Here is a 22,975-nt window from a genome sequence, read left to right as displayed (position 1 = left end):
ACCCAGCTAATTTTTGTATTTTTTGTAGAGGCAGGGTTTCACTATGTTGCCCAGGCTGGTGTAGAACTCCTGGGCTCAAGCAATCAACCCTCCTCAGCCTCCAAGAAGCTAGGACTACAGGCACGCTTCACCACGCCCAGCTAATTTTTAAAATTTATTTTTGTATTTTTTGTAGAGACGGTGTCTCACTATGTAGCCCATGTTGGTCTTGAACTCCTGGGCCCAAGTGATCCTCCTCCCTTGGCCTTCCAAAGGAGGAGGATCACTTCGCCTGGCCTAAACTGGCATTTTCATACTCATAGTTGTGCAATCTGATTTTTCACGTTATATTAGACCTAGACCCACCGCCAGTACTTTTCGTTCAAGGCCCTGTCATTTTTCGCCTCCGTGCAGGCCTTCTGCTGACAGGCTCCCGCTCTGCACAGCCCACCCACTCTAGAATGCTTCCTCTAAAATGCAAATCCGATGCTTCACAGTCCATGGTGAAGCCCCCTTGGTTGGGCATTGGGGTCGAGGGCGAGAGCAGTGTCCTTGGGGGTTACCCGACCCTGCCACCCTCCCTCTGCGAATCGCAGCATGGATGTTGTGCCACATCTCCTGGGGATCTTGGGTCCAAGTAAGAAACAGGGCGGAGGCCGGGCGCGGTGGCTCATGCTTGTAATCCCAGCACTTTGGGAGGCCGAGGCGGGCGGATCACGAGGTCAGGAGATCGAGACCACGGTGAAACCCCGTCTCTACCAAAAATACAAAAAATTAGCCGGGCGTGGTGGCAGGCGCCTGTAGTCCCAGCTACTCGGAGAGGCTGAGGCAGGAGAATGGCGTGAACCCGGGATGCGGAGGTTGCAGTGAGCCGAGATCGCGCCACTGCACTCCAGCCTGGGCGACAGAGCAAGACTCCCTCTCAAAAAAAAAAAAAGAAACAGGGCGGGAAGCCGTCCAGGCACCCCAGGGCCTCACTGGGGTCTCCAGGGACGAGGCGGCAGGTCCCGCCAGCGCAGGCGCGCTAAGGTAACAAGGCGCGCTTAGGGGCGGAGCCTCGCGGGGTGCGCCTCTGGGATAGGCGACCACCGTGTCTTCAAAAGCCCCGTCAGGGCTGGCTTCCTGGGGCCGGACCAACTGTGGGTCAGTTTGCACCAGCGCCCTGGAATCGAGTTACGCGCGAAGGGGCAGAGTTTCTGGAGGAAACCGCAGCCTCTCAACCGCTGACCGGGTCTCAGAAGGCCCCCGGCAGGGCCGCTTGGCGGGAACTGACCACGCGCCAGGTAGACTCTCCAGCGACCTGCGCAGGCGCGTGTGGGCGGAGTCGTGCGCAGGGGGCGGGGCTTCGGGAAGGCGCCACAGAGGGGGCGGGGCGTAGGACCTGCGCTTCGGGGGTGGAGTCGGAGCGGCGCGGCGGCGGTCATGCGGGACGCGGATGCAGACGCAGGCGGAGGCGCCGACGGCGGAGATGGCCAGGGTGGCCACAGCTGCCACGGGGGCGCGGACACAGCCGCAGCTCCGGCCGGTGGAGCTCCCCCAGCGCACGCGCCAGGTCCCGGCAGAGACGCCGCGTCTGCGGCCAGGGGGTCAGGAGTGCGGCCGCACATATTGTATCCTTTCCGAGCTGGGGGCTGCTTGCGGCGGGGCGAGAGCTGGACTCAGGGAGAAAGAAAGGAGGACGGACGGGGGCCGACGGAAAGGGGCGCAGGGGGGACCGGGGCTGGGGTATACGGTCAGAGGTGGTCGGAGGAGGGGAAGAAATTGAAATGGAGGGAGAAGCTCTGCTAACAGTGGCCTGGGCGAGGTAGGGAGTGAAGGGGGTGACGCTAGGCAGGGTGACCTGAGAGGGGGCTTCAGAGGAGCAAGAAGGCCTGAGACATAGGCAAAATCGTATCAGATGGCACCTTAACCGGATGACCCCCAGCACCCTCAGCGTGCCTTTCCCGACCCTCTTGGAGGCGGAAATCGCCCATGGGTCCCTGGCACCAGATGCCGAGCCCCACCAAAGGGTGGTTGGGAAGGATCTCACAGTGAGCGGCAGGATCCTGGTCGTGTAAGTTCTGAAAGGGATCGCGGTTGGGGGAGGCGGCCGATGGAGACATGGGGGACACCCAAGGATGAGCGCTAAGGAGCGCCAGGTGCGCTGGGCCGGTCTCCGCCTGAGAGGCTGTGTAATGGCAGGGCTCCCAAGGGTTTGCTGTATTGGGTGCCTGAGGGGCAGAGCGAGGGACCAGGAGTTGCCACCTCCAATTTGATTTTCTTTTCCCCTCACTTTTAGCCGCTGGAAAGCTGAAGACTGTCGCCTGCTCCGAATTTCCGTCATCAACTTTCTTGACCAGCTTTCCCTGGTGGTGCGGACCATGCAGCGCTTTGGGCCCCCCGTTTCCCGCTAAGCCTGGCCTGGGAAAATGGAGCGAGGTCCCACTTTGCGTCTCCTCCTAGGCAGTGCGTCCATCCTTCCCTAGGGCAGGAATTCCCACAGTTGCTACTTTCCTGGAAGGGCCTCATGTTTTATCTGGTTCTTAAATGTTTGTTACTACGGAAAATAAAACTGAGCTACTATTCCAAGTCTGAGTTTATTTTCAGCTGCAGCACCTCCCAATACTCTTGTTGTGCTTGGGTTGCTGAGGAGGTTCTAGAATTCAGATATTCAAGGAGTACAAGGAAATTGAAGACAATTTAGGAAATGGAAGAAAATGAAAATCAATTGGGGTCTGTCATTCAGGATTAACTACTGTCAACATTTTGGAATACTTCCTCAGTTTTACAGTTGCATTTACATAGTAAATGTGTAACTGTAACATACACCACATAATATTTGCAAGTTTAGTGCTAAATTTTTTTCCTGATTTTTAAGTCTAACGTGAGCTTTTTTCCTCTAACGAACGATCGGTGAAGAAAGTGCTGGGGCAATTGACTAGTGTCTGGGGCAACGAGTCGGCTCCCTGGAAAATACAGTGTCTCCAGCCTTAGGGCGCTTTTGTAGAGTCTATCAGATTTTCTGAGAGTGGAAAGGAAGAGGTACCACTGCTTTTATTCTCAGAAAACAAGGAAATGGTTTGATCCTTTTGAGTCTTGCTTTGAAGATGTGCTGTGTGGGAGCAGAGCAGCTCTTAACTGTAGGCTTGTTTCCCTCTATGGAAGCAACAAACACCATTCTGGGCACCCTGGCCAGTGCTGCCTAGGCGAACATGAGCTTCTCTATCCTGGTGGGTGGGGACAGCTGCTAGTCCCTGTCCTGCTTGCACACTGGAGTTCCTGTTCATCCTCTCCTGCTGGGGTGATGGCCTTCCCTGGTCTTGGGTAGCTTCCTCACATGCCTGTGCTCACCAGTAGTCGTAGTCCGCTGAACACTGGAGCAGGAGCCTCTGTGGATATCCAGGGTTCTTTCCCTGTGCAGCTCTCTTCTCTCTGGTTCTCCGCCCTGCAAACTCCAGCTGCTGGGCCGCTCTGAATCAGAGTTTCAACTCCTAAAGTCCGGCTGTCTGCCAGGCTCCACCAGGAAACTCCACACAGGACACCGGGCCAGTCGCATGGCTTACCTTGTTTCCCAGCTCCCACACGTCACTGTCCCTCACTAGCCCACAGCCAGTTTTTTTATACTCTGCATTCCATATATTTTGTCTGGTTTGGGGCGTTCTTTCATGTGGCGCGACATATCCAGTCCCTTTGTAGAATCTGGGGAGCTCTGCCAGTGGTGACGGTGGCACTCGCCTTCAGCTTATGAAGATGCCACTTCCCTCTCTCCCTCTCTTTTGCTCTCATTCCTTTCTTAATATTTTTTAGACATTAATTATTGATGAATAGTTGACAATTTAGATCTTTCACTTTTTTTTTTTTGAGACGGAGTTTCGCTCTTGTTGCCCAGGCTGGAGTGCAATGGTGCAATCTCGGCTCACCGCAACCTCCGCCTCCCGGGTTCAAGCAATTCTCCTGCCTCAGCCTCCCAAGTAGCTAGAATTACAGGCATGCACCACCGTGCCCAGCTAATTTTGTATTTTTAGTAGAGACGGGGTTTCTCCATGTTGGTCAGGCTGGTCTCCAACTCCCGACCTCAGGTGGTCCACCCGCCTTGGCCTCCCAAAGTGCTGGGATTACAGGCATGAGCCACCGCGCCCAGCCGATCTTTTATTTTTTAATTATTATTATTTTTTTTGATACAGGGTCTGGCTCCGTCACCTAGGCTGGCACAATCACGGCTCACTGCAGCCTTGGTCCCCAGGCTCAAGCAATCCTCCCACCTCAGCCTCCTGAGTAACTGGGACCACAGGCATGCACCACCATGCCTGGCTAATGTTTTATTTTTTGTAGAGAGGGGATCTTGCTTTGTTGCCCAGGCTAGTCCTGAACTCCTGGGCTCAAGTGATCTTCCCGCCTGGGCCTCCAAAAGTGCTGGGATGACAAGTGTGAGCCACCACACCTGGCCCCAGTTTAGCTCTGTTTCCCTTCCTCTTCCTCTCATGATGCTTCTGTTAGATTCCATCCATTTCTGAGAGATTTCCCCTGAGGTTAAAAACGGCCTTGTTTTCCTGTGGCTTAGTTGTCATTATCATATGATGGTAATATTGATATTATCCCTTATCCTCTGTCCTCTGTCCACATGGTTCTGTCTGGGCCGATGGCACAGCTGTCATCCCGCAACTTCTCTTTATCCTGGGCTACAATCCAGTCCTGCCTCACACGTCCTTCTCTTTATTATTTTATTCCTTATTTGTGCAGTTGGTTGTTACGTGGACATGTCTAGTTTTGGTAAACACCTACGGTCCTACAACCACCACCACTGTCTGGCACCGTGGCCCCACAGCTGGACGGCTGGAGCTGGCAGCTTTTAAACCCAACTCAGGTGGCTGTCCAAGCCACCCTATTTAAAATTGCATCTCAAAAAAAAAACAAAAACAAAAAAAGACACTTGGCTGGGCACAGAGGCTTACAACTGTAATCCCAGCATTTTGGGAGGCCAAAGCAGGAGGATCACTTGCACGCAGGAGGTTCAAAACCAGCAAGACTCCATCTCTACTAAAGAAAAAAAATAATAAAAGCTGGGTATGGTGGCAAGCACTTGTAATCCTAGCTACTCAGAAGGCTGGGGCAGGAGGATCACTTGAGCCCAGGACATCAAGGCTGCAGTGAGTTGCAGTCCAGCATGGGCAACGGGGCAAGATCCTGTCTCAAAAAAAAAAAAAAAGGCCAGGCGGGGTGGCTCACGCCTGTCATCCCGGCACTTTGGGAGGCTGAGGCGGGGGGATCACGAGGTCAGGAGATCGAGACCATCCTGGCTAACATGGTAAAACCCCGTCTCTACTAAAAATACAAAAAATTAGCCGGGCGTAGTGGCGGGCGCCTGTAGTCCCAGCTACTTGGAGAGGCTGAGGCAGGAGAATGGCGTGAACCCGGGAGGCGGAGCTTGCAGTGAGCCGAGATCGCGCCACTGCACTCCAGCCTGGGCGACAGAGTGAGACTCCGTCAAAGAAAAAAAAAAAAACCATAAAAAGTAAAAATAAGATTCCATCTCACCTGGCCGGGCACAGTGGCTCACGCCTGTAATCCCAATACTTTGGGAGGCTGAGGGGTGAGGATCACTGAGGCCAGGAATTCAAGACCAGCCTGAACAACATAGTGGCAATTTATCTCTACACACACACACACACACACACACACACACACACACACACAAAAAAAAGCCTGGCATAATAGAGTGCACTTACACACCCAGCTATTCAGGAGGCTGAGGTTGGGAGGATCACTTGAGCCCAGGAGTCTGAGACTGCACTGAGCTGTGATCTTGCCACTGCACTCCAGCTTGGGCAACACAGCTACACTGTCTCAAAAAAAAAAAAGTAATAAATTGCATGTCACCTTCTCCCCACCTGCATTACTTAACAGGCCTGGGAGTAAGACTTTGGTAGGTGCACCATGATGGGTGCCACAACCTCGACAGTACACAACTGTCAGGTTTTGAAGGAGTTGGCTGCAGCTGAAACCACCGGAGGGTTCTAAACAGTGAGGCAACATGATCCACCTTATATCATAACAGGATCTCTCTGCCTCCCACGCTGAGAATAGGCTGAAGAGAGCGAGGGCAGAAGCAGGGAGACTGGCATCCAGGCAGAGATAGACGATGGCACGGGAGAGCTGGGTGGGGGTGGTGGAAGGGAGGAGAATCTATCTATCTATCTTGAATCTGTCTTGAAGGTAGAGCCACCGGGGTTTGCTGATGGGTCGGGCATGGCCCTGGACCTCCCCAAACCCTCTGCGACCCTGCAAGGAGTGGTCCTTTCTCCCATAGTGGGCTCCAGCTCATACAGCGTCCACAGGTCTACTGACCTGCCCCAAGGACAGAGCCCCACGTGGACGGCATTTCCCCAACATTTAATCAGGAAAAAACATTCCATGAACAAAGAAAAACTCATGCAACTAAAGAGGAGAGAACGGGGGGTCTGGGACTGTGAGACAGGGCCAGATTCCTCAGAGGAGGCAGAAGACACAGAGTAGTAAGGCACGGCTGCCTTGGCCCCATAGGGCGGGCGCTGGACGGAGCGGGCGCTGAATGGGGTGGCTGAAGGAGCCGGAGCAGGTGCAGACAACACTGAGGACGTCTGGCAGTAGGTAGGCTCAGGAGGAGGAGCGTTCTAGGGCCCCCAGGCCCAAGTCAGGCCCTGGCACAAGCCTGAGTCCAGCCCTCCAGGTACTCAGAGAGAATAGGGCCCCGAGATGCTTGAGGGGGACCCTGTGGCCCAGCATGGCATAGCCAGAATTCTGAGGAAGCTTTGGAGGCCTCACCCCAAGTGCTGCTGGTACCGTGACCCTGCCTTGGCATGGGTGGGGTCAGCCATGGCAAGGGTGAGGTGCCAGAGGCCAGACCGAGGCTGATAATGCTACAGAAAGGAGCCCAGACGGGTGGCAGGGCCCAGGACAGCTCAAGGAAAGGCAGGTGAGTGAGGCTGGCGACATCCCGTGGGGGACACATATTTACAGATGGAGACGGAGGCGAAGTTCGATTCAATAAATAGACAGAGGGATATAAATAGCAGGGAGGGTGGGGCTGTCCCAACACCTGGGCACAGGGCAGGAGGGTGGGGGTATTGCTGCTGCTGGCGTGGGGGCTCGCCCTGTCACCCCTCCCCCTACAGGGCCCAAAGCAAGGCACTAATGAAGGGGGCCTGGGTGTGCTGGGGGCATCATGGCCAGGGTGACCTGCCGCACGATACCCAATCCAGGGCTCAGCCCCGGGACCCAGGCTTGAGCCAGCCACTCCCCTGGATGGGAGGACGGCACAGGACTGAGAAGCCCCCTCCTCACCGATTCCACCACCTTAGCTGTCGCTGGACACGAGGCTGATGATCTGTTCCAGTTTCTGCCGCAACTTATGCTTCCGACAAGAGGCATCTCGGTCCAGAGCCGTGAGAATCTGGGGGAGAGGGGTCCCCTGGAGCTAGGCTCTGTAGGGGGCGCAGCTCCTGCCATGCAAAGTCCCCACTTCCCAGCTGGGCTCCTCCCTCCCACACGCCTCACCCCTCCATCCTCCCCCGCAGCCCCTGTACAAACCCACCAGCTCTCCCCAGCCCCAAATGCCCCTCGACGACAGCACCTTCTCCTCCTCCTCTCCACGGCTAGGGTGCAGCCTCTCCCTAGAGTGACCTGGACTCTGGACTCGCCGTGCTGGATTCCCCCTCCCATTACCTCCTAGCCCAAGCCTCCCTCGCCAGGACCCCGTGACCCTCGCCAGACCCAGTGAGTGTTCTGCAGGTCACCATCCTTCACCAGCAGCAGCACTGGAAGACGGAACTGTGAGGGGTCCTCACTGGCTCAGGTTGCCAGACCCCACCAGGAGCTCTCGGGCATCCTCCCTGCTAGCTGCTGCGCCTCCCCTCCCCTCCCCTCCTCTCGCCTCCACTCTTCGTGTCCTGGGGCCCTGGGCTCAGTGCTTGGACCGCTTCTCCCTCCACACCCACTCGAGGCTTCCCTGTGAGCTCATCCAGGCTCAGGGCTTTAAATGCCATCCACAGGCTCGCAAATGTGTCCAGCCCAGACTCCATCCTGAAGTCCACACCTCTGTGTCCTCCTGCCTCCGGCCATTTCTCATCACAAAGCCTGACCCATCCCTTCCAGTGCTCAGGCCCTTTAACTTTTGCCCAGTGGCCACTTTGTACCCAGCCAGCGGCTTATCTCCTGGGTCCCTCAAATTCCAGCATCTACCTGTGATCCCAGAGAGCATCACCTGTGCCGGCCCCGGGCCCTGGTCAGGGGAGAGACCGTGAACAATCTAAGAAATAGGCTCTGTGTCCCTTCTGTCCCCAACCCCCACCAACCCTCCTGCCTTTGTCACTGGCTGCACCTTCAGGACCAAGTAACTGGGAGTCTGTGGGGATGAAGCACACCTCCTGGCGGTACTTGGTGACATAGAAATAGAGCTCGCTGAGTGCACTCAGGACATTGAAGTCGCTGGCGTGGAGGCGGGACTGCTCCACCAGGTAGGCGTCCATGTCCTGGTCGCTGATGGATGCCATCTTTGCAATGTCTCGATAATACCTGCTGGGACCCTGAGTATGTCACTTGGGCAATGTCACAAAAACTAGAACCCCTGCCCTCACTGCCCGGCCAGCCCCCGGGCTTCCTGCCTGTAGCTGGCTGGCCTCACACAGGGAGGGGCAGGTCCTGCCCTCTGCCACCCACAGCAGGGCGGAGCCCACCTCTCCACCCAGCTCTTGTAGTTGGGGATGTCCTTGGCATAGAGCAGTTTGTTGGAGGGGGAGTCCTTCCCCAGGCGGTGCTCGGATGTAGAGCAGGAGTCCATGAAGGTCTGGGCTACCACCGACAGGCAGGCGTCCGTGATGCTGTTCTTGTGGATGTCGAACACGAACTGGGGGTTCTTGATCACATTCACCCAGAAGCGCAGCGGCAGGCTGTGGACAACAGAGGGACATGCGCCTGAGGCTCCCCAGTTAGCCCCAAGGGGCCCCTCCCATGTGCACATCTCTTTACTGTCGGGCCGGCTCACATCTTGTCCGGAGATGGTGAGAGCAACACATTTAGGGTGAACAGCCTTTCCTCTAAGTCTCTGCTGACCTTCTGTTCCCAATAGGTCTCAACCCCCTCCGCAGCTTCTCCTGTCACCGCTCTCACCACCTGCGACCGACCGCCAGCATCTCTATCTGGTGCAAGACCCCAGAGGGCAAAGGCCTTACCACCACCACCCCACCCACCCAGGCAGTCCAGCTCCAGAACCGGACGCGACAGGCCCCTCGGCTTGACGGCACTGTCAGTGTCAACCCCAAGCCAGGCCTCGTTCGCTCCTGCCTGGATGCTACTCCAGGCCCTGGGTCCCAGCAGAGCCACCAGCATCTTCCGCCCACCAATCTCCAGACAGGCTGCTGGCAGCCCAGCACGGGGTGATACCAGTTGCTCTTCCAGGTGTGGCGCACGTCGGGGTCGCTGATCTGGCGCTGGTCCGCCTGCTCATCCAGGAAGTCAAACATGTACTTGATGGCCAGGGGCAGGGCCGAGCCCCGGTGGGCTGTGCTGAACACCGTCTCAAAGAGGTCATCCACGAACTTCTGCAGTGTGCCCTGTGTGGGGCAGAGAGGTCACAGGCTATGAGGGAGCCAGGTCGGGATGTCCCCAGAGCAGGACAGATGGAGGGGCCAGTGGCCTCTCAGACAGACACAGCCTTTCTCTAAGGCTCAGAGTTCCCAAAGCAAAGACCCTAAGAAAGGCCCACTGGAAGCAAATGATCCATGGCCCCCTCCCCTGTAAGGCCGGGACAACCTCTGGGCTGAGGCCAAGGTGGCGAGAGGCAGGCCCACACCTTGGTGGCCAGCAGCCGTGTCAGGTAGATCTCGGAGACCATCTTGCTGCCACGGTCCCCCTCACGATGGTCGGCATGGTCGTGGTTTTTCACCAGGTGCCACAATTTGGTGCCCGTCTCCTGGTCAGGCGTGATCATGGGTGCCCGTGAGCGGAGGCTGTCGGGGCTGCTGGCTGTGCGGAGCAAGCTCTCTGGAGCAGAGAACGCATGTGACCCTTAGGCCACCATCTGGCCCCTGCCCCACTCTCCCGGGAGCTCAGCAGCGTGTGGGGACCCATCTGCCCTCACTGGCCGACCCTCTGTCTACACTCCACAGGATCGACGGCACTTGGAAGTGGGGGTTCCCTGGGACGGCTTAAGCAGCCTCGAAGGGCACACGGCCACCACACTGAGGACACCTACCGTAGCGGCTGAGGGAGCGGGTGAAGGTGAAGGAGTTGGCCATGTTATAGGCAGACACTTGTTTGGGCACCAGTGCCACCAAGGAACCATCTGTCACCTGGAGGCCCCAGAGACAGAGGGGGACAGTGCAGGAAGCTGAGAAGCCAAGGAGCCCCCACCCACCCCCACCCAGGAGGGGAGCCCACGAGTCCAGGGAGAAGGGCGAGGGGAGCCAGGGCCACTGCTCCTGTGTCCTGCTGCAGCTCAAGGCAGGGTCCTGGCTCCCAGGTGGCCCTAGGGGGGAATGGGCCCCAACCCCTCACCTGGTAGTGGGCCAGTGAGTTGAGCCTCTTCCAGTCACACTCCATCTTGGTGGTGACATCCTCATCCTGGAGGATGATGCGAGTCATGCGGCCCTGGCGCCACTCTGTGGGCCACAGACAGCCCTTAAGATTACGCTGGCAGCCCCCAAGTCCCTGGCCCACTCCTCTTAGGGAACAGGGTTCAGGTGGGGAGCGGGAGAGCCCAAGGAGGTCACACGGCACAGGAGGGTATGAGTGGGAGCCAGGAGGAGAGGGCGGGGACCTCACCCAGGTCCATGTCCTCAGCTTTGGGGCGCTGGGAGTACGGAATGCCCTTGTACACAGTGTCCAGCAGCTTATCTTTGGCCTGGGTGATGCTGTCACAGTTGAGAACCTTCACTGGGACCTGGGCACTGCCCTCGTTCTCCGGACACATGCAGTGAAGGGTCTGAGGGGAAAGTGGACTCCAGTGTCAGTCTGGGGCGAGGCGTCTCTCTGCGCCCACACCTCTGGCCCGCCCGGCCCTGCGCTCACCAGGGTCTTGTAGTCGATCTGCTGCCGGATGAGCTTGTCCTCGCTCAGGGAGTATCGTGCCTCGCCCGTGATGGCATCAATGGGGCCCTTCTCCATCTGCTGCTTGATGGCACAGTAAAGCAGGAAGAGAGGCTCCCCAGCGCACTCCTGCGGCCAGGGACAGGTGCACAGCTGGCTGCCCGCCTGATCACTGGCCGGTCCTCTGCCACCACCTACCCGCCACCCGCCCACCTGGCGCACCTTCAGAAACTTATGCAGCAGGAACGTGAACCAGTTGGTAAGCATCTTCTCAGCCACTGACTCTGTCCTAGGGCAAGAGAAGGGGGCTCGGGCCTGGCAGGGGTGGGGCTTGGGCAGGGGGGAGGGCCAGGCAGGACAAAGGCGTGGCCTGGATAGAGCGAGGCAGGTACCTGCGTAGCAGCAGCTTGGGGTGGTTCTTGCTCTGGAGGTTTTTCTCGATGAGGTCGGCCAGCAGTTGCTTGAGCAGCCCCGTGGCATAGTCGAGCCGGCTCTGCAGGGCCACCATGGTGAGCGAGGCCACGGTGCCGCGGTCGCGCATGGAGAAGCTGCTCTGGGCCTCCAGCGTGTGGATGAAGGTAAGCACGAAGGCGCGGCTGTGCAGCAGCTGCCCAAAGAGGCGCAGGGCCTTCTCCACGTTGGGTGGCGTCTGTGGGGAGCAGGAGGTCTCAGAGGGTGGGGGCAGCCCTGAAGGGAATGGGGGGGCAGGCCGGGCAGAGGCTCACATCCAGCTCCTTGAGCACCGGGTGGGCCTCGATGCCCGGGAACAGCACGCGCACAGCATAAGTCCGGTAGTCCAGGAAGGGGATCTGCACCTCGTCCATGTGGTTAGTCAGCTCATTGATGTCTGTCTGCAGCTCTGCAAAAGCTGGGGGGGGTGGAGAGAGGGAATGAGCGGGCAGGAGGGAGGTCCCCAGCTTCCACACCACATCCCGCCCCGCCTCAGGCACCTTCCTTGCACTCCAGGGCCACGCGGGACTCCAGGTTGTCCATCTGCAGCTGCAGACGCTTGAGGGTACGGTCCGCATCCTGAGTCTTGCGCTTGTAGGCCACCAGCACAGCCGTGATGGCCAGCAGCAGGAGCCCGCCCCCCACCGCCAGCCCCATCATGGCCGGTAGGGTCAGCGCCCGCTCTGCCGAGATGTGCAGGGTGCCCAGCCAGAACTCCAGGCCACCCACCAGCACCTGTGGGGACAGACCTGAGGTGAGCTGACCACCACGCCCACCCTGGGCTGCCCAGGGGGTCTCCCCATCCCCACCTACCATGACAGGCTGCCGGCCAGTCTGGCTGGGTGAGTCGCAGAGGAGTTGTGTGTCCGAGACAGTGAGCGAACACGGCTGGCCTCCTATCAGCACAGTGTAGTTGAGGCGGGAGCTGCCGGCTGCCGCGGGAATCAGGTTCTTGCCCTGGGGGTGGAGGACAACGTCAGCCCAGGACTCTCCACTTTCCCGCCCCTCCCCACCCCCCCACCCCCCCCCAACCCGCCGCACCTTCAGCACCACGTGGGAGCCCGGTTTGACGTCCAGCACGCCAGAGGGCCCCAGCGGCTCAAAGCTGGGGTCAGGGTAGTAGGTAAAGGAGGAGCGGTTGAGGGAGCGGGCCGTTTGCACGTGGTCCAGCAGGAAGCCAAACTCATCAGGGTGCTCGCCTTGCGCCCGAGGCTGGGGCCGCCCAAGAAAGATGCCAGGGGCCTTACACAGCATGGCAGTGTCGTTGATCACCTGGCATGTCTGTGGGGACAAAGGTGGACAGCCAGGCACGTGAAGCCACAGGCTGCAGGGTCGGGGTGGGGCAGGGCAGCTGGTACTCACATTGGTGGTCTCGATGCCGCGGTACTTGGCACGGACCCGGGGCTCCTGGACCGTCAGCAGGTGGGTCCCACTCACAGTGATGGCAGTGCTTCCACTAGGGACAGGGCAGGGGCCTCAGGCTCCCTCCTCCAGTGCACCCACCCAGCCCTGGAGAGTGATCGAGGCTGCCATGGCAGCCCAGGCCTTCCCTGACCCTGGATCACCTAGTGGGTGCCGGGTACTGTGTAGCCAGGACAGCTCTACCCCCTCTACCAATGAGGGCCTAGGCTCCAGGAGGGGCCCCACCGGAGCTCAGAGACCACCCAGTCCCTGAGCCCTCTGGACACTGCCAGGCTCCCCAGTCCTCCAGGGTCTTACTTGATGATGCTCCAGGTGGGCTCAAGGCGGGTGACGGTGGGGTCCTGAGTGTAGGTGTAGATGACCCCGGAGCTGGAGATGTTAGCCCGGTCAATGGCGAGTGTGATGGGGGCCTGGCTGGGGCCCAGGGTGGAGACAGGTGAGATGCACACGATCGCCTTGGCATCTCTCCTACATTGGCAAGCAGGGTGCTTGGAGCGGGTGGCCCAGGGCCCTCAGCCACCCGTCCCCATGGCCCCCCACACAATGCCCAACCCAAAGCTGGCAGGGCCCCGGCCCACCTTACAAACTGGCACTCGCTGTCCCTCACAGTCACTGTGACCCTGCTGCCAGCATCCAGAGAGCTGCCTGAGATGGTGAGCCGTGTGCCCCCTGACGCCGGGCCACGGCTGGGACTCACTTGGTCAAACGTTGGGGTCTGCGGGAGAAGCTGCCCTGAGGGGAGGAGCCGGGCCGGGCTGCTCCACACTCCCCTTGCGGGAGAGAGAAGGGACAGGAAGGGGGAGGGCCAGCAGCCACGCACCACAAAGCTGTAGAGCTGCTCCGACTGCGTGCGGAAGTCAGCTGAACAGTCACCCACACACAGCTCCACGGGCCCCGGCAGCGGGCTGGGCACCAGCGACTCCTCCATCTCACACACGATCCTAGGGCTCAGAGAGCGTCAGGGCCAGCCAGGCCACATACGGCCCGGGCACCCACACAGCCGCACTCACCTCTCAGCACTGACGTACTCGGCCGGGATAGAGTTGCAACGCACGCCAGCCACCCGCAGGCCCACCTCTCGGGACATGAGGCCCAGGTTCTCACCCACGATGGTGACCCGGGTGCCTCCTTCCTTGGGCCCCACGAGAGGGTGGATCTGCGGAGCAGGATGGGCAGTGAGAGAGTTGGCTCAGACTCCCGGGTGCCCTGGGAGTTGGCAGTGGGCAGGGGCGGTGAGGAAGGCTAACCTGCGTGATGCGGGGGTGGCTGCACCGGGTGCCCTTCTGGCTCAGGTGCATCCAGTTGGTCTTCGGGGCCGGGCAGTGGGTCCGCAGCTGGCACCTGTGCTCTGAGATGCACCAGCCACAGTTGAAGCGGGGATCAGCCTTGAGGCAGAGGCCACAGCTGGGCCGCTGCGCCCAGCACTTGTACAGGAGGGCTGCAGGCACAGAAGGCACTGCTGACGGAGCAGGCAGTGGCAGAAAAGCGGAAAGTGGGGAGCACTAGGGCCCCCAGACCCGACCCCAGCAGTGCCGACTGCCTTAGGAGAGAAGCTCCCTGGCCCGTGCCTTCACCTCGGAAGCTGGGAGGCTTGTCTATGGGGAAGTCTCCATCCCAGACCACGGAGAAGTCCAGCTCGGTGTCACCATGCTCGTCACCTTCATAGGAGTACTAGAAGAAAGGAACCCACGGGACCCCAGATAAGATGTACAGAACCCCTACCCAAGATTTTTGCCAGCTGCCCCCCCCCGTCCAGGTACAGGAATCCCTAGCAGGAGACTCAAGAGAGTTCCCTGCCAGGGAGCTGGGCATAGACAAGAACGATCCACACCACGCCACAGCCCAGACCCCGAAGGGAGGCAGCGGGCGGGATCTCACCGAGGCGTTCTGGCACTGCACACTGCTGCTGTTGAAGCGCACGGCAGGCACCCGCTGCTGCCGCCCCTGTACCCGCACCACGCACTCATAGTTCTTCTGGCCCGACTGCGGCTGAGGTAGGTTCTTAGCCCGCAAGGTAAGAGGCTGCATGACCCCAACGGGGATCAGGAGGTCCCCACTGGGCAGGATCTCAGGGCAGCCCTGGGGGGAAAGCGCCTGTCAGCTGCACACAGGGCCACCCTTGTCCAGGCCCAGCCCGGAGAAGGCTCAAAGAAACCGAGAACACATAGAAGCAGGTGGCCCTGCCCGCACCGCAGAGCCCAGCCCCTCGCACGCGGCGCCCGCCTCACCTCAGGGCTGTGGACCCTGCCCTCCTGGAAGGAGCACTCGTGGGGGCGGCTGGTACACACGTGGCGGTACTTACACCAGTGGCAGGGGTAAGGGCTGCCAACACAGGACATGCACCTGGGGGGGAAGTGGCTTCAGAAATAACAGAGGAGGCTGCACTGCCCCTCACTGCTCCCCAATAGGACACATCGGGAACTGAAGGAAGAAGGCAGCCATATCAGGGGACAGAGAGATGTGGGGATGTCAGGGGCTATCAGGACCTGACAGTTAGCCCCTGATGCCCCAGAAACAGCTGCCCTGAAGGTGTCGCCTGTCCCGGAGGTCCCCTCTATCCCCAGGGGTAGGGACGGGTGCTGTGCCAGGTACTCACGACTGGAGGACGCTGCAGTTGTAGAAGACAAAGTCAGCACTGGCAAACCTCACACCTGTCTCCTTGGAAAGAAGCTGCAGCCGCACGGTGCGGGTGGCCCCTGCAGCAGTCCCGGGGTGGCCGTGAACTCTCTGGGGGTAGGGAGAGGCCCCACCATGCCCCACCCTGGGCAGCCCCAACCCACTGACCGTGCCCCCTGGTAAGAGCTCGGAGCTCCTGGAGGGAGGGTGAGGGGCAGAGCAGTTCACCGGAGGGCAGCAGGACCGCCTCGCTCTCCGCCGCCTCCTCGAAGGCGCAGCTCACGCCCGCGCTGAGGTCTGGCGCATTGTGCAGGGTGACGGTCAGCTGGGGGAAGCAGAGGGCTCAGGGCAGGGCGGACTCCCAGCACACATGTGCACACCCAGCTGAGCACCCCCAAGCTGCTCACCTGTACCCCAGGCGATGTCACTGATACATTGTTGGGCCGGACCCGCACCTGGACACACTCGCTCAGCTCCTCAGCAAAGCCATGTGGGGCAGAGGCGCCCAGACAGGCCCCTTCGCGGCAGCACCTGCACGGGGTCGGGCCAGAGCCAGTCCTGCCACTGCCCCGGGAGGGCCCAGGCCTGTCCAGCTCACAGTGCCAGGCAACAGCGAGCCTTGGCCTCGTCCCCTGGGGCCCGAGGGACGTCACTCGGAGTGGAGGTTCCACTCATTAGCTGGAGAAAGTGGAGGAGGGCAGGGGAGGCCGCAAGGGCACGGCTGGGTGTGGCTGGCTCCCCCTGGCCAGTGGGGCCCTCCAACTCCCCGAGCAGGGGCCCCCGCCCTCACCTGTGCTGCAGCACACACCAACCACAGTGTGGGTCCCCGGAGCCCAGGCAGGCTGCGCAGCTCTGGTACTGCTCACAGGTCTCCACCGGGAGCTGGCTCACCTGGGGACAGCCACGTCAGCACCCAGCCCGCCCCCACCCCACCACCCGCCGCCACCCACCACAGGCCCACCTGCTTCTCACTCAGGAGATAGATGTGCCGGTGGTCCGGGCTGAAGAGCAGGTCTCGGAGGATGGGGCTGCCATCCACCACGGGGACTGTCTCATACAGGTGGGCATCCTGGGAGCCATCGACCCGCACCTGAGCCACAAGACCAGCCTGATGCCACCACAGCCTCCTGCACCTGGGACATTGTCTTCTCCAGCCAGAGACTTTGGAGGTTGTGGCTCAGCTGAAGTCAGGGCCTGGTGGGGTTCAGCACTCACACCCACAGCCCTGAGGCCAGAAAAAGGAGGGTGCCGACGCCAGAACATGCCCTCAGCAAACAGAAGGACAGAGTGATTCGTGTTGCCCAGGGTCGGGATGCAGGGGAGGGGAAGAGCTAGAAGATGGCATCGATTAGGGGAATGAGGTAGTGGCGATGGTTGTGCCACTCTGCAGATCCACAGAAACCCACTGAACTGTGCACTTTGAAATGGGTGAATTGGATGGTACGTGTTCAACAAAGCTGCTACAAAGGAAAAGAGGGTCCCAGGAACAGAGCAAGTGGGCCAGGAGAGTTCATCATCCTTCTCCACAAACCCTTCCCTGTACCCCCAGACCAACTCCTTGCCCTCCTGGGGGATGGCACTGCATCTATGAGGCAAGCAGGATGACAGCACTGCAGTCCCCCGACTCCTACCTATTCAGAACGTACCTGAGTGCCCAGGAGTTCATCTCCCCCTTCATGCCAAGCTACCCCCAGATCCCCAATGGAAGCAGCTGCAGCCCCAGGGCCCATTGCGGGAGCATGGATCTGGAAAGCCCTCTCTGGGAAAGTGACATTTTGGGTAGGAGGGGAAGGATGGGAAGTACTGAGCCAAGGAGAGGGCAGGGGCGAGTGGGTCCATCCCAGGGATAGGGAGGCTCGAGGGGCCTTTATTCATTCAACAGAGGACCCAGCAATGCCGGCTCAGCCCCAGCCCTGCTCTCGTGGCAGGGAGACCCCACAATAGGTCTGTTCTCTGTCCTCAGAGCCATACGAAGCTGGCAATTCAGTCCACAGTGGGAACTGGCAATGGTGAGGGTGGGTGGCCGAGGGGCCACCTGAGGAGCAGGGCCAAGCGCCTGGGACCCAGGCACGGAAATCTCCCTCCCTGCACCAGCCGTGTCCTCTCCTGTCCTGTCCTGTCCTCAGGGCTCTCCCGTGTGTTCCTACCACCAGCCTTGTCCCGTATCTGAGACTGTCCCCATCCCCACATGCCCAGGGCTCTGGCCACCTTCTTCAGGCTGCCGCTGCGCGTGCCAACGAAGACCACAGAGTGCTGGCGGTAGGTGTAGGCGGCCACGCTGGCCATGCCATCGGTGCTGTCGGCCAGCAGGGGCAGCCCCTCAATCACATGCAGGCCTCCCAGAGGCTGGTTCAACACCAGCCCGCAGAAGTTGCCGTTGATCTGCATGGGCTGGTGAAACAGACGAGGAACCCGTGAGAGTCAAAACTCCCAGGCGCAAGCACACAGCAGCCAGATGGAGGCCGGCAGTTCCTGTGTCCCAGAAGAGAGCGGGATCTAGAACCCGGACCCCTCCAGCGAGGCCTGACTGCTCGCCCTAGGGTGCTCCAGGAAATTGGTGGCTGCGGAGGGAGACAGAGGAGGGACAGCAGGGAGGGAGGAGTGAAGCCTGGGCCCACAAGACTCTTGTTGACTCAAGACAAGGGGCAACCAGGAGACAGAGCAAGGAGGAACGAGCTGGGAATGGAAGCAGAAGTGGGGCACTGGGCAGGCCAGAGAGAGGGAAGGAGAGGGCAGGGATCCCTGGAAGGGAGAAACAGGTGGGAGGGCAAAGGTGCCACTCCCAGCGCCACGGCAAAGCCTGGGACAGGATGACTGGCCATGAGCCCACGCCGGGCATGGCAGACCTGGGACAGGGCAGAGGACCAGTGTGGGGTGATGAGGGGCTCACGGTGTTGATGCAGGGCAGCTCCTTGTTCAGCAGCCAGGGCAGGGCCAGAGTGCCCTCCCCACGATAGCAGGACTGGATGCGGCGCCGGATGTGGGCATTGATGTTGCTGAGGGTGAAGAGGCAGAGGATGGTCTGCCGGGGTGGGCTGGCCCGGTTCTTCTGGCCCTGAGAGAAGATGGTGAAGAGGACGTCCTCGTCGGCTGGCACGCCCAGGGCCTGGGCCAGCAGCAGGCCAGGTTTGGCCAGGTGGGCGCTCTGCACCAAGCGGTACTCCACGCCGCGCCAGGAGCAGCCGATGGGGAATTCCACGTATGAGTAGAACTCTGAGTCCCCCGCGCACATGCGCACGATCTTGGATGTGAAGAATTTCTCGCCCGCTGTGTCCAGCAGCGTCTGCTGGGTGTCCAGCTGCAGCGTCAGGAAGTACACGAAGGAGGCGCTGACGAAGCCGTAGATGTAGTAGATGTCAAAGGCAGGGTATAAGGACAGCGTGTCTGAGGGGATCTTGATCTGGGAGGAGACAAACTCATCCTGGTACACCTGGGGAGCAGGGGGAGGAAACAGCATCGGGTGAGGCCCTGTGCCAACATCGCGGGCCACCGCCAGCTTCCCTCTGCATCCCCCTCCCGCCCGGATGACCACAGAGGCCCAGGCCAGAAAGGTTGCAGAGGGCAGGGTGACCAGCCTCCCTGCACACAGGGGACCCCCGCAACCTGGGTTCAGGCTGTCATCCCACCCTCCGCAACCTGTCTGCACCCCAGACACTGAGGAGCCGAAAAGTCCCCTCTCAGAACAGGGCTCTTCGGGGACGCAGAGCCAGGACTGGGTGGAGGAAGGAGGGAAGGAAGGGCTCACGCACGAGACTGAACATGTCCGCGCTGTCTTCATCACTGATGAGCTTGCGGGAGCTCAACGTGGGGAAGTACTCCGACTTGCCGTCGACAGCAGTGCCCACGAACAGCTTGCTGGGCCCCTGGCCCTGCTCCACAATGACACCAGCCATGGAGTCGGGCTCCTGGGCCCCCGACAGGTAGTGCTCCTTGCGGTGGTGCGGCTCACCCAGCTTGAAGAGGTCGTCCAGGCGCAGGAACTGGCAGATGCCCTGCCAGATGCTGCCGCAGGCCACCAGGCGGCGGGCCGCATAGTCTATGAGCAGCAGCTTGTTGATGTTGTCCACGGGGGCCAGGCGGTGGGCACACACACGCATGCTAGGGGGCGGGTAGCAGCGAGCGTTGTCCTCGACGGGCCCCGTGACATGGGCCCGCAGCTCAGTCAGGTTGGGGGCCAGCTTAAAGACTCGGTTCACTGCGCCCACGAACACCTCCCCAGTCACCCGGTGCACAGCCAGGTGGGTAAGCGTGGTGTCTGTCACCACGAAGGCACGGAAGGGCCTGTTGCCCAGGGCCCCCCCCACGGCAAGGAAGAGCAGCAGGAGGAGGCAGACAGAGGGCATGGCCGGCAGCCGCGCCTGGGGACAGGCCTAGGGAGAGACGGTGTGTGGGAGTCAGAGGCCTCGAGCCACAGAGGGCTGGGCCATTCACCCACCACCCCCCCAAAGCCCCAGATGGCCACCGCGACAGGGAGAGAGGAGGGGCCTCTGCCAGGGCGCATGAGTGAGCAGCCAGCGAGGGCAGGCTTGGGGGCCATCAATCGTCCCTCAGCCCCTGTGCTGGAAAGGAGCCAGGAGGCCTCGCCTCAGCTGGGCCACACCCAAACGGGTAGCAGAGCAGATGCTGGGAAAGGCCAGGCAGGAGGCCCTCCGGAACTGAGACCCCAGATGCCACATCTCAGAGCCCGGGGCAACCAACAGCAAAGAACAGCAAGCCCCAGGCCTCTGGGCTGCCCCCAACGCCTGAGCTGAGGCGAGAGGGAGGCAGGGGCAGAACAATCGCAAGCTGGGGGAGAGGGGCAGGGCAAGGAACAGCACCTGGAGTGGCACTGCCACCAGGGGCCCTGGGACAGAGGTCTGGGGAATGGAGGCCTGATGCAGGATCCAGCACCACCACGTCCCCTGCAGGGGCCCCAGCTGCCTCCCTGACAAGGGCCTCACAAAGCCAAGTCGCGCCTGCCCCTCAGCCACGCACCCAGACACACATCAGTCAAGCTCTGCTCAGCCACAGCCTGCACGGCTCCCCCTCCAGACCCAGAGGTTCACTGGGGAAGGGAATGTACAGGGGGCCCAGGAGCCTTACAAAAGGAGGAGCAATGTCCCCAAATACAGTCAAGGCCTTGGAGAGACAGGGCAGGAGCCACAGGGACAGTGCCGGGACTGGCACTTAGTCCCCAGGCCACACCCAGTCAGCCCCAGGCTGCTAAGACAGCAGAGCAGTGTCGTGGCAGCCAACAGGGCAGGGCTCAGAGCTACCCTCTCAGTGCCAGCTTGAGGACGGGAGGCCGGGGGGCGCCATCTCGGGTCCCACATCCGGAGGGCCTCCTGCCTGGCCTTTCCCAGCATCTGCTCTGCTAGATCGGGGGGGGGGGGGGGGGGGGGGGCGGTGCAGGGAACCAAACCAAGGAGGCACAGGAGAGAGAAAGGAAAAATAATGCATTTGCCAGGAACAAGGAGCAGGCCCAGCTTGAAACTGCAAAGTTTCAGCTCAGATTGATCACCTCTCCAGGGCTCTTTTGTCAGCTGGACCCCTCATGCAACAGCCGGAGAAGAAAGGAAGGCCAAAGAAAAGAGAGGCCACATCCTGTCTTCACCTCCTCTACATCCCGGGAGCACAAGCCTTAGGGACAGGCTGAGGACAGGTCGGGAGTGAGACCTGGGGAGGCAGAATTTCAGGCCCAGCCCCCACCTGTAAGTGGCAACCTCGGGCATCACAGGTACAGCTGGGCCAGCAGAGAGCCTGAGGAAGGGGCAGCCCCACGCAGAGACTGGGGTCCAGCGGCCGCCCCCCACACCCCCCACACCCCCCACCGTGCTGCTGGTCCAGTTTGCCCGGGCCCCATCAGGGCACCCCTCGGCGGACTCGCGGAGCCCTTAGCGGGAGGGAAGTACAGCGTTGATCCTCCGAGGGGCCGCTCTCCTGCGACAAAGGGTCCTCTTTGGGCAGGGGGCTGGTCTTGGGTTGACGTCCCCACCACGCGGGGCACAAGGGGCCGGGCAGGCCGGCGCCAACGGGCAGGGATAGGGCCTGACCCCCACAGGCAGAGCCGGACCCCCGGGCTGCCGGACCCCTGGGCTGCTGGAGCCCCGGGCCCCGAGCTGGCTGGCCCCGCACGGACGGCGAAGATGACGGCCACCTACCTGTCCCTCCGCTGGCTCCGGGTGGCCGCCCTCTGGCCACGTGGACGCGCCTCCGAGCCCCACCGCGGCCCCGCTCACGCGCCCCCACGGCCTCGCCCCGCGCCCCGGGCCCCACGCGCGCAGCCGCCGCCGCCGCCCACACACTGGGCTGGCCCGGGGGCCGCCGGAGCCTTTTTAAACCCGGACCGTACCACCGCGCGGGGCGGGGGCGCCTGGGGACGCCCGGCCGAGCGGGACGCAGCGGCAGGGGACGCAGGCGGGGCCGCTGCTCCCTGGGGCCAGGGACCTCGCGCGCAGCCCCGGCCCCGCGACCTGAAGGGGGACCCGCCCTGCCAGCGGACCCCCTTCGCTCGATGGCCGCGTCCGCGGCGCGCGCCTCCCCCGAGCCCCGGCTCGCCGCCCGCCGCCTCCGGCGACCCCGGAACCCGCGCGCGCCCGCGCCACACCCCCTCGGGCCTGGGGCGCGCGCCCGCCTCGCCCCACCCTGGCTCTCGGAGACGCGCCCGGGGGGTCACCTGCCACCGAGGCGCGGCCTCGCTGGTCCCGGCCTCCCAGGTGCACTCCCGCCGAGGAGCCGCGCCCCCAGCTCAAGACACGCCCCCGACGGTCTCTAACCCGGAGGGCTGGCGGCGACAGCCGTCCAAACCAGCCCCTTCCCCGGCGACCCTGAACCGAGGGCTTTCTTCCTTCCCTTGCTTTCTTTTTCCTTTTCTTTTTTTGTTTTGTTTTGATACAGGGTCTCGCTCTGTCACCTGGGCTGGAGTGCAGTGGTGAGATCATAGCTCACTGCAGCCTCGACCGCCCCAGGCTCAAACGATGCTCCCGCCTCAGCCTCCCAAAGTGCTGGGACTACAGGTGTGAGCCACCGCGCCGCGCTAAGGTTTTCCTTTTCATTTCCCTGATGAGTAATGATGTTTAGCATCTTTTCATGTGCTTGTTGGCCTTTTGTATATGATCTCTGAAGAAATGTCTATTCAAGTCATTTGCCCATTTTTATTAAACATATATATGGATAAATAGATAGACAGATTTTTTCCCCCCAAGTTGAGGTCTCGCTCTATCACCCAGGCTGCAGTGTAGCGGCATTGGATCAGGGCTCACTGCAGCCTCGACTTCCTGGGCTCAAGGGATCCTCCTGCCTCAGCCTCCCAGGTAGCTGGAACCACAGACAAGCACCACCACGCCTGGCTAACTTTTCCTATTTTTGTAGAGAGAGACAGGGTCTTGCTACATTGCCCAGGCTAGTCTTGAACTCCTGGGCTTAAGCAATCCTCCTGCCTCAGCCTTCCAAAGTACTGGGATATGCTGGGTGCAGTGACTCAAGCCTG

At 61.0% G+C, this 22,975-nt stretch overlaps 2 protein-coding genes across 2 annotated transcripts; one reads left to right on the top strand and one right to left on the bottom strand.

Moving 5' to 3' along the window:
• Positions 1-1,035: 1,035 nt before the first annotated feature.
• LAGE3 (L antigen family member 3) lies at positions 1,036-2,541 on the top strand. The gene is made up of 3 exons (XM_032757852.2): positions 1,036-1,589; positions 1,904-2,032; positions 2,258-2,541. Exons 1-3 carry the CDS (start codon positions 1,402-1,404, stop codon positions 2,370-2,372), a joined length of 432 nt encoding a protein of 143 aa, XP_032613743.1. The 5' UTR covers positions 1,036-1,401; the 3' UTR covers positions 2,373-2,541.
• A 3,106-nt stretch (positions 2,542-5,647) lies between these two features.
• PLXNA3 (plexin A3) lies at positions 5,648-21,771 on the bottom strand. Its single transcript, XM_032757850.2, has 33 exons — positions 21,648-21,771; positions 19,257-19,877; positions 18,398-18,937; positions 17,716-17,898; positions 16,469-16,597; positions 16,298-16,398; positions 15,915-16,038; positions 15,676-15,832; positions 15,488-15,587; positions 15,120-15,234; positions 14,770-14,970; positions 14,466-14,562; positions 14,139-14,329; positions 13,902-14,047; positions 13,712-13,832; positions 13,470-13,606; positions 13,189-13,359; positions 12,832-12,925; positions 12,511-12,750; positions 12,283-12,426; positions 11,970-12,204; positions 11,745-11,887; positions 11,412-11,668; positions 11,242-11,308; positions 11,002-11,148; positions 10,756-10,915; positions 10,489-10,592; positions 10,187-10,283; positions 9,785-9,975; positions 9,376-9,545; positions 8,670-8,882; positions 8,358-8,508; positions 5,648-7,387 (listed from the first exon to the last, which is right to left on the bottom strand). Exons 2-33 carry the CDS (start codon positions 19,848-19,850, stop codon positions 7,292-7,294), a joined length of 5,616 nt encoding a protein of 1,871 aa, XP_032613741.1. The 5' UTR covers positions 19,851-19,877; positions 21,648-21,771; the 3' UTR covers positions 5,648-7,291.
• Positions 21,772-22,975: the final 1,204 nt, after the last annotated feature.

The sequence above is a fragment of the Hylobates moloch genome, unplaced genomic scaffold (assembly GCF_009828535.3).
Source record: "Hylobates moloch isolate HMO894 unplaced genomic scaffold, HMol_V3 SCAFFOLD_7, whole genome shotgun sequence".
Classification (NCBI taxonomy): Eukaryota; Metazoa; Chordata; class Mammalia; order Primates; family Hylobatidae; genus Hylobates; species Hylobates moloch.
This window is presented reverse-complemented; position numbering and strand designations above follow the sequence as displayed.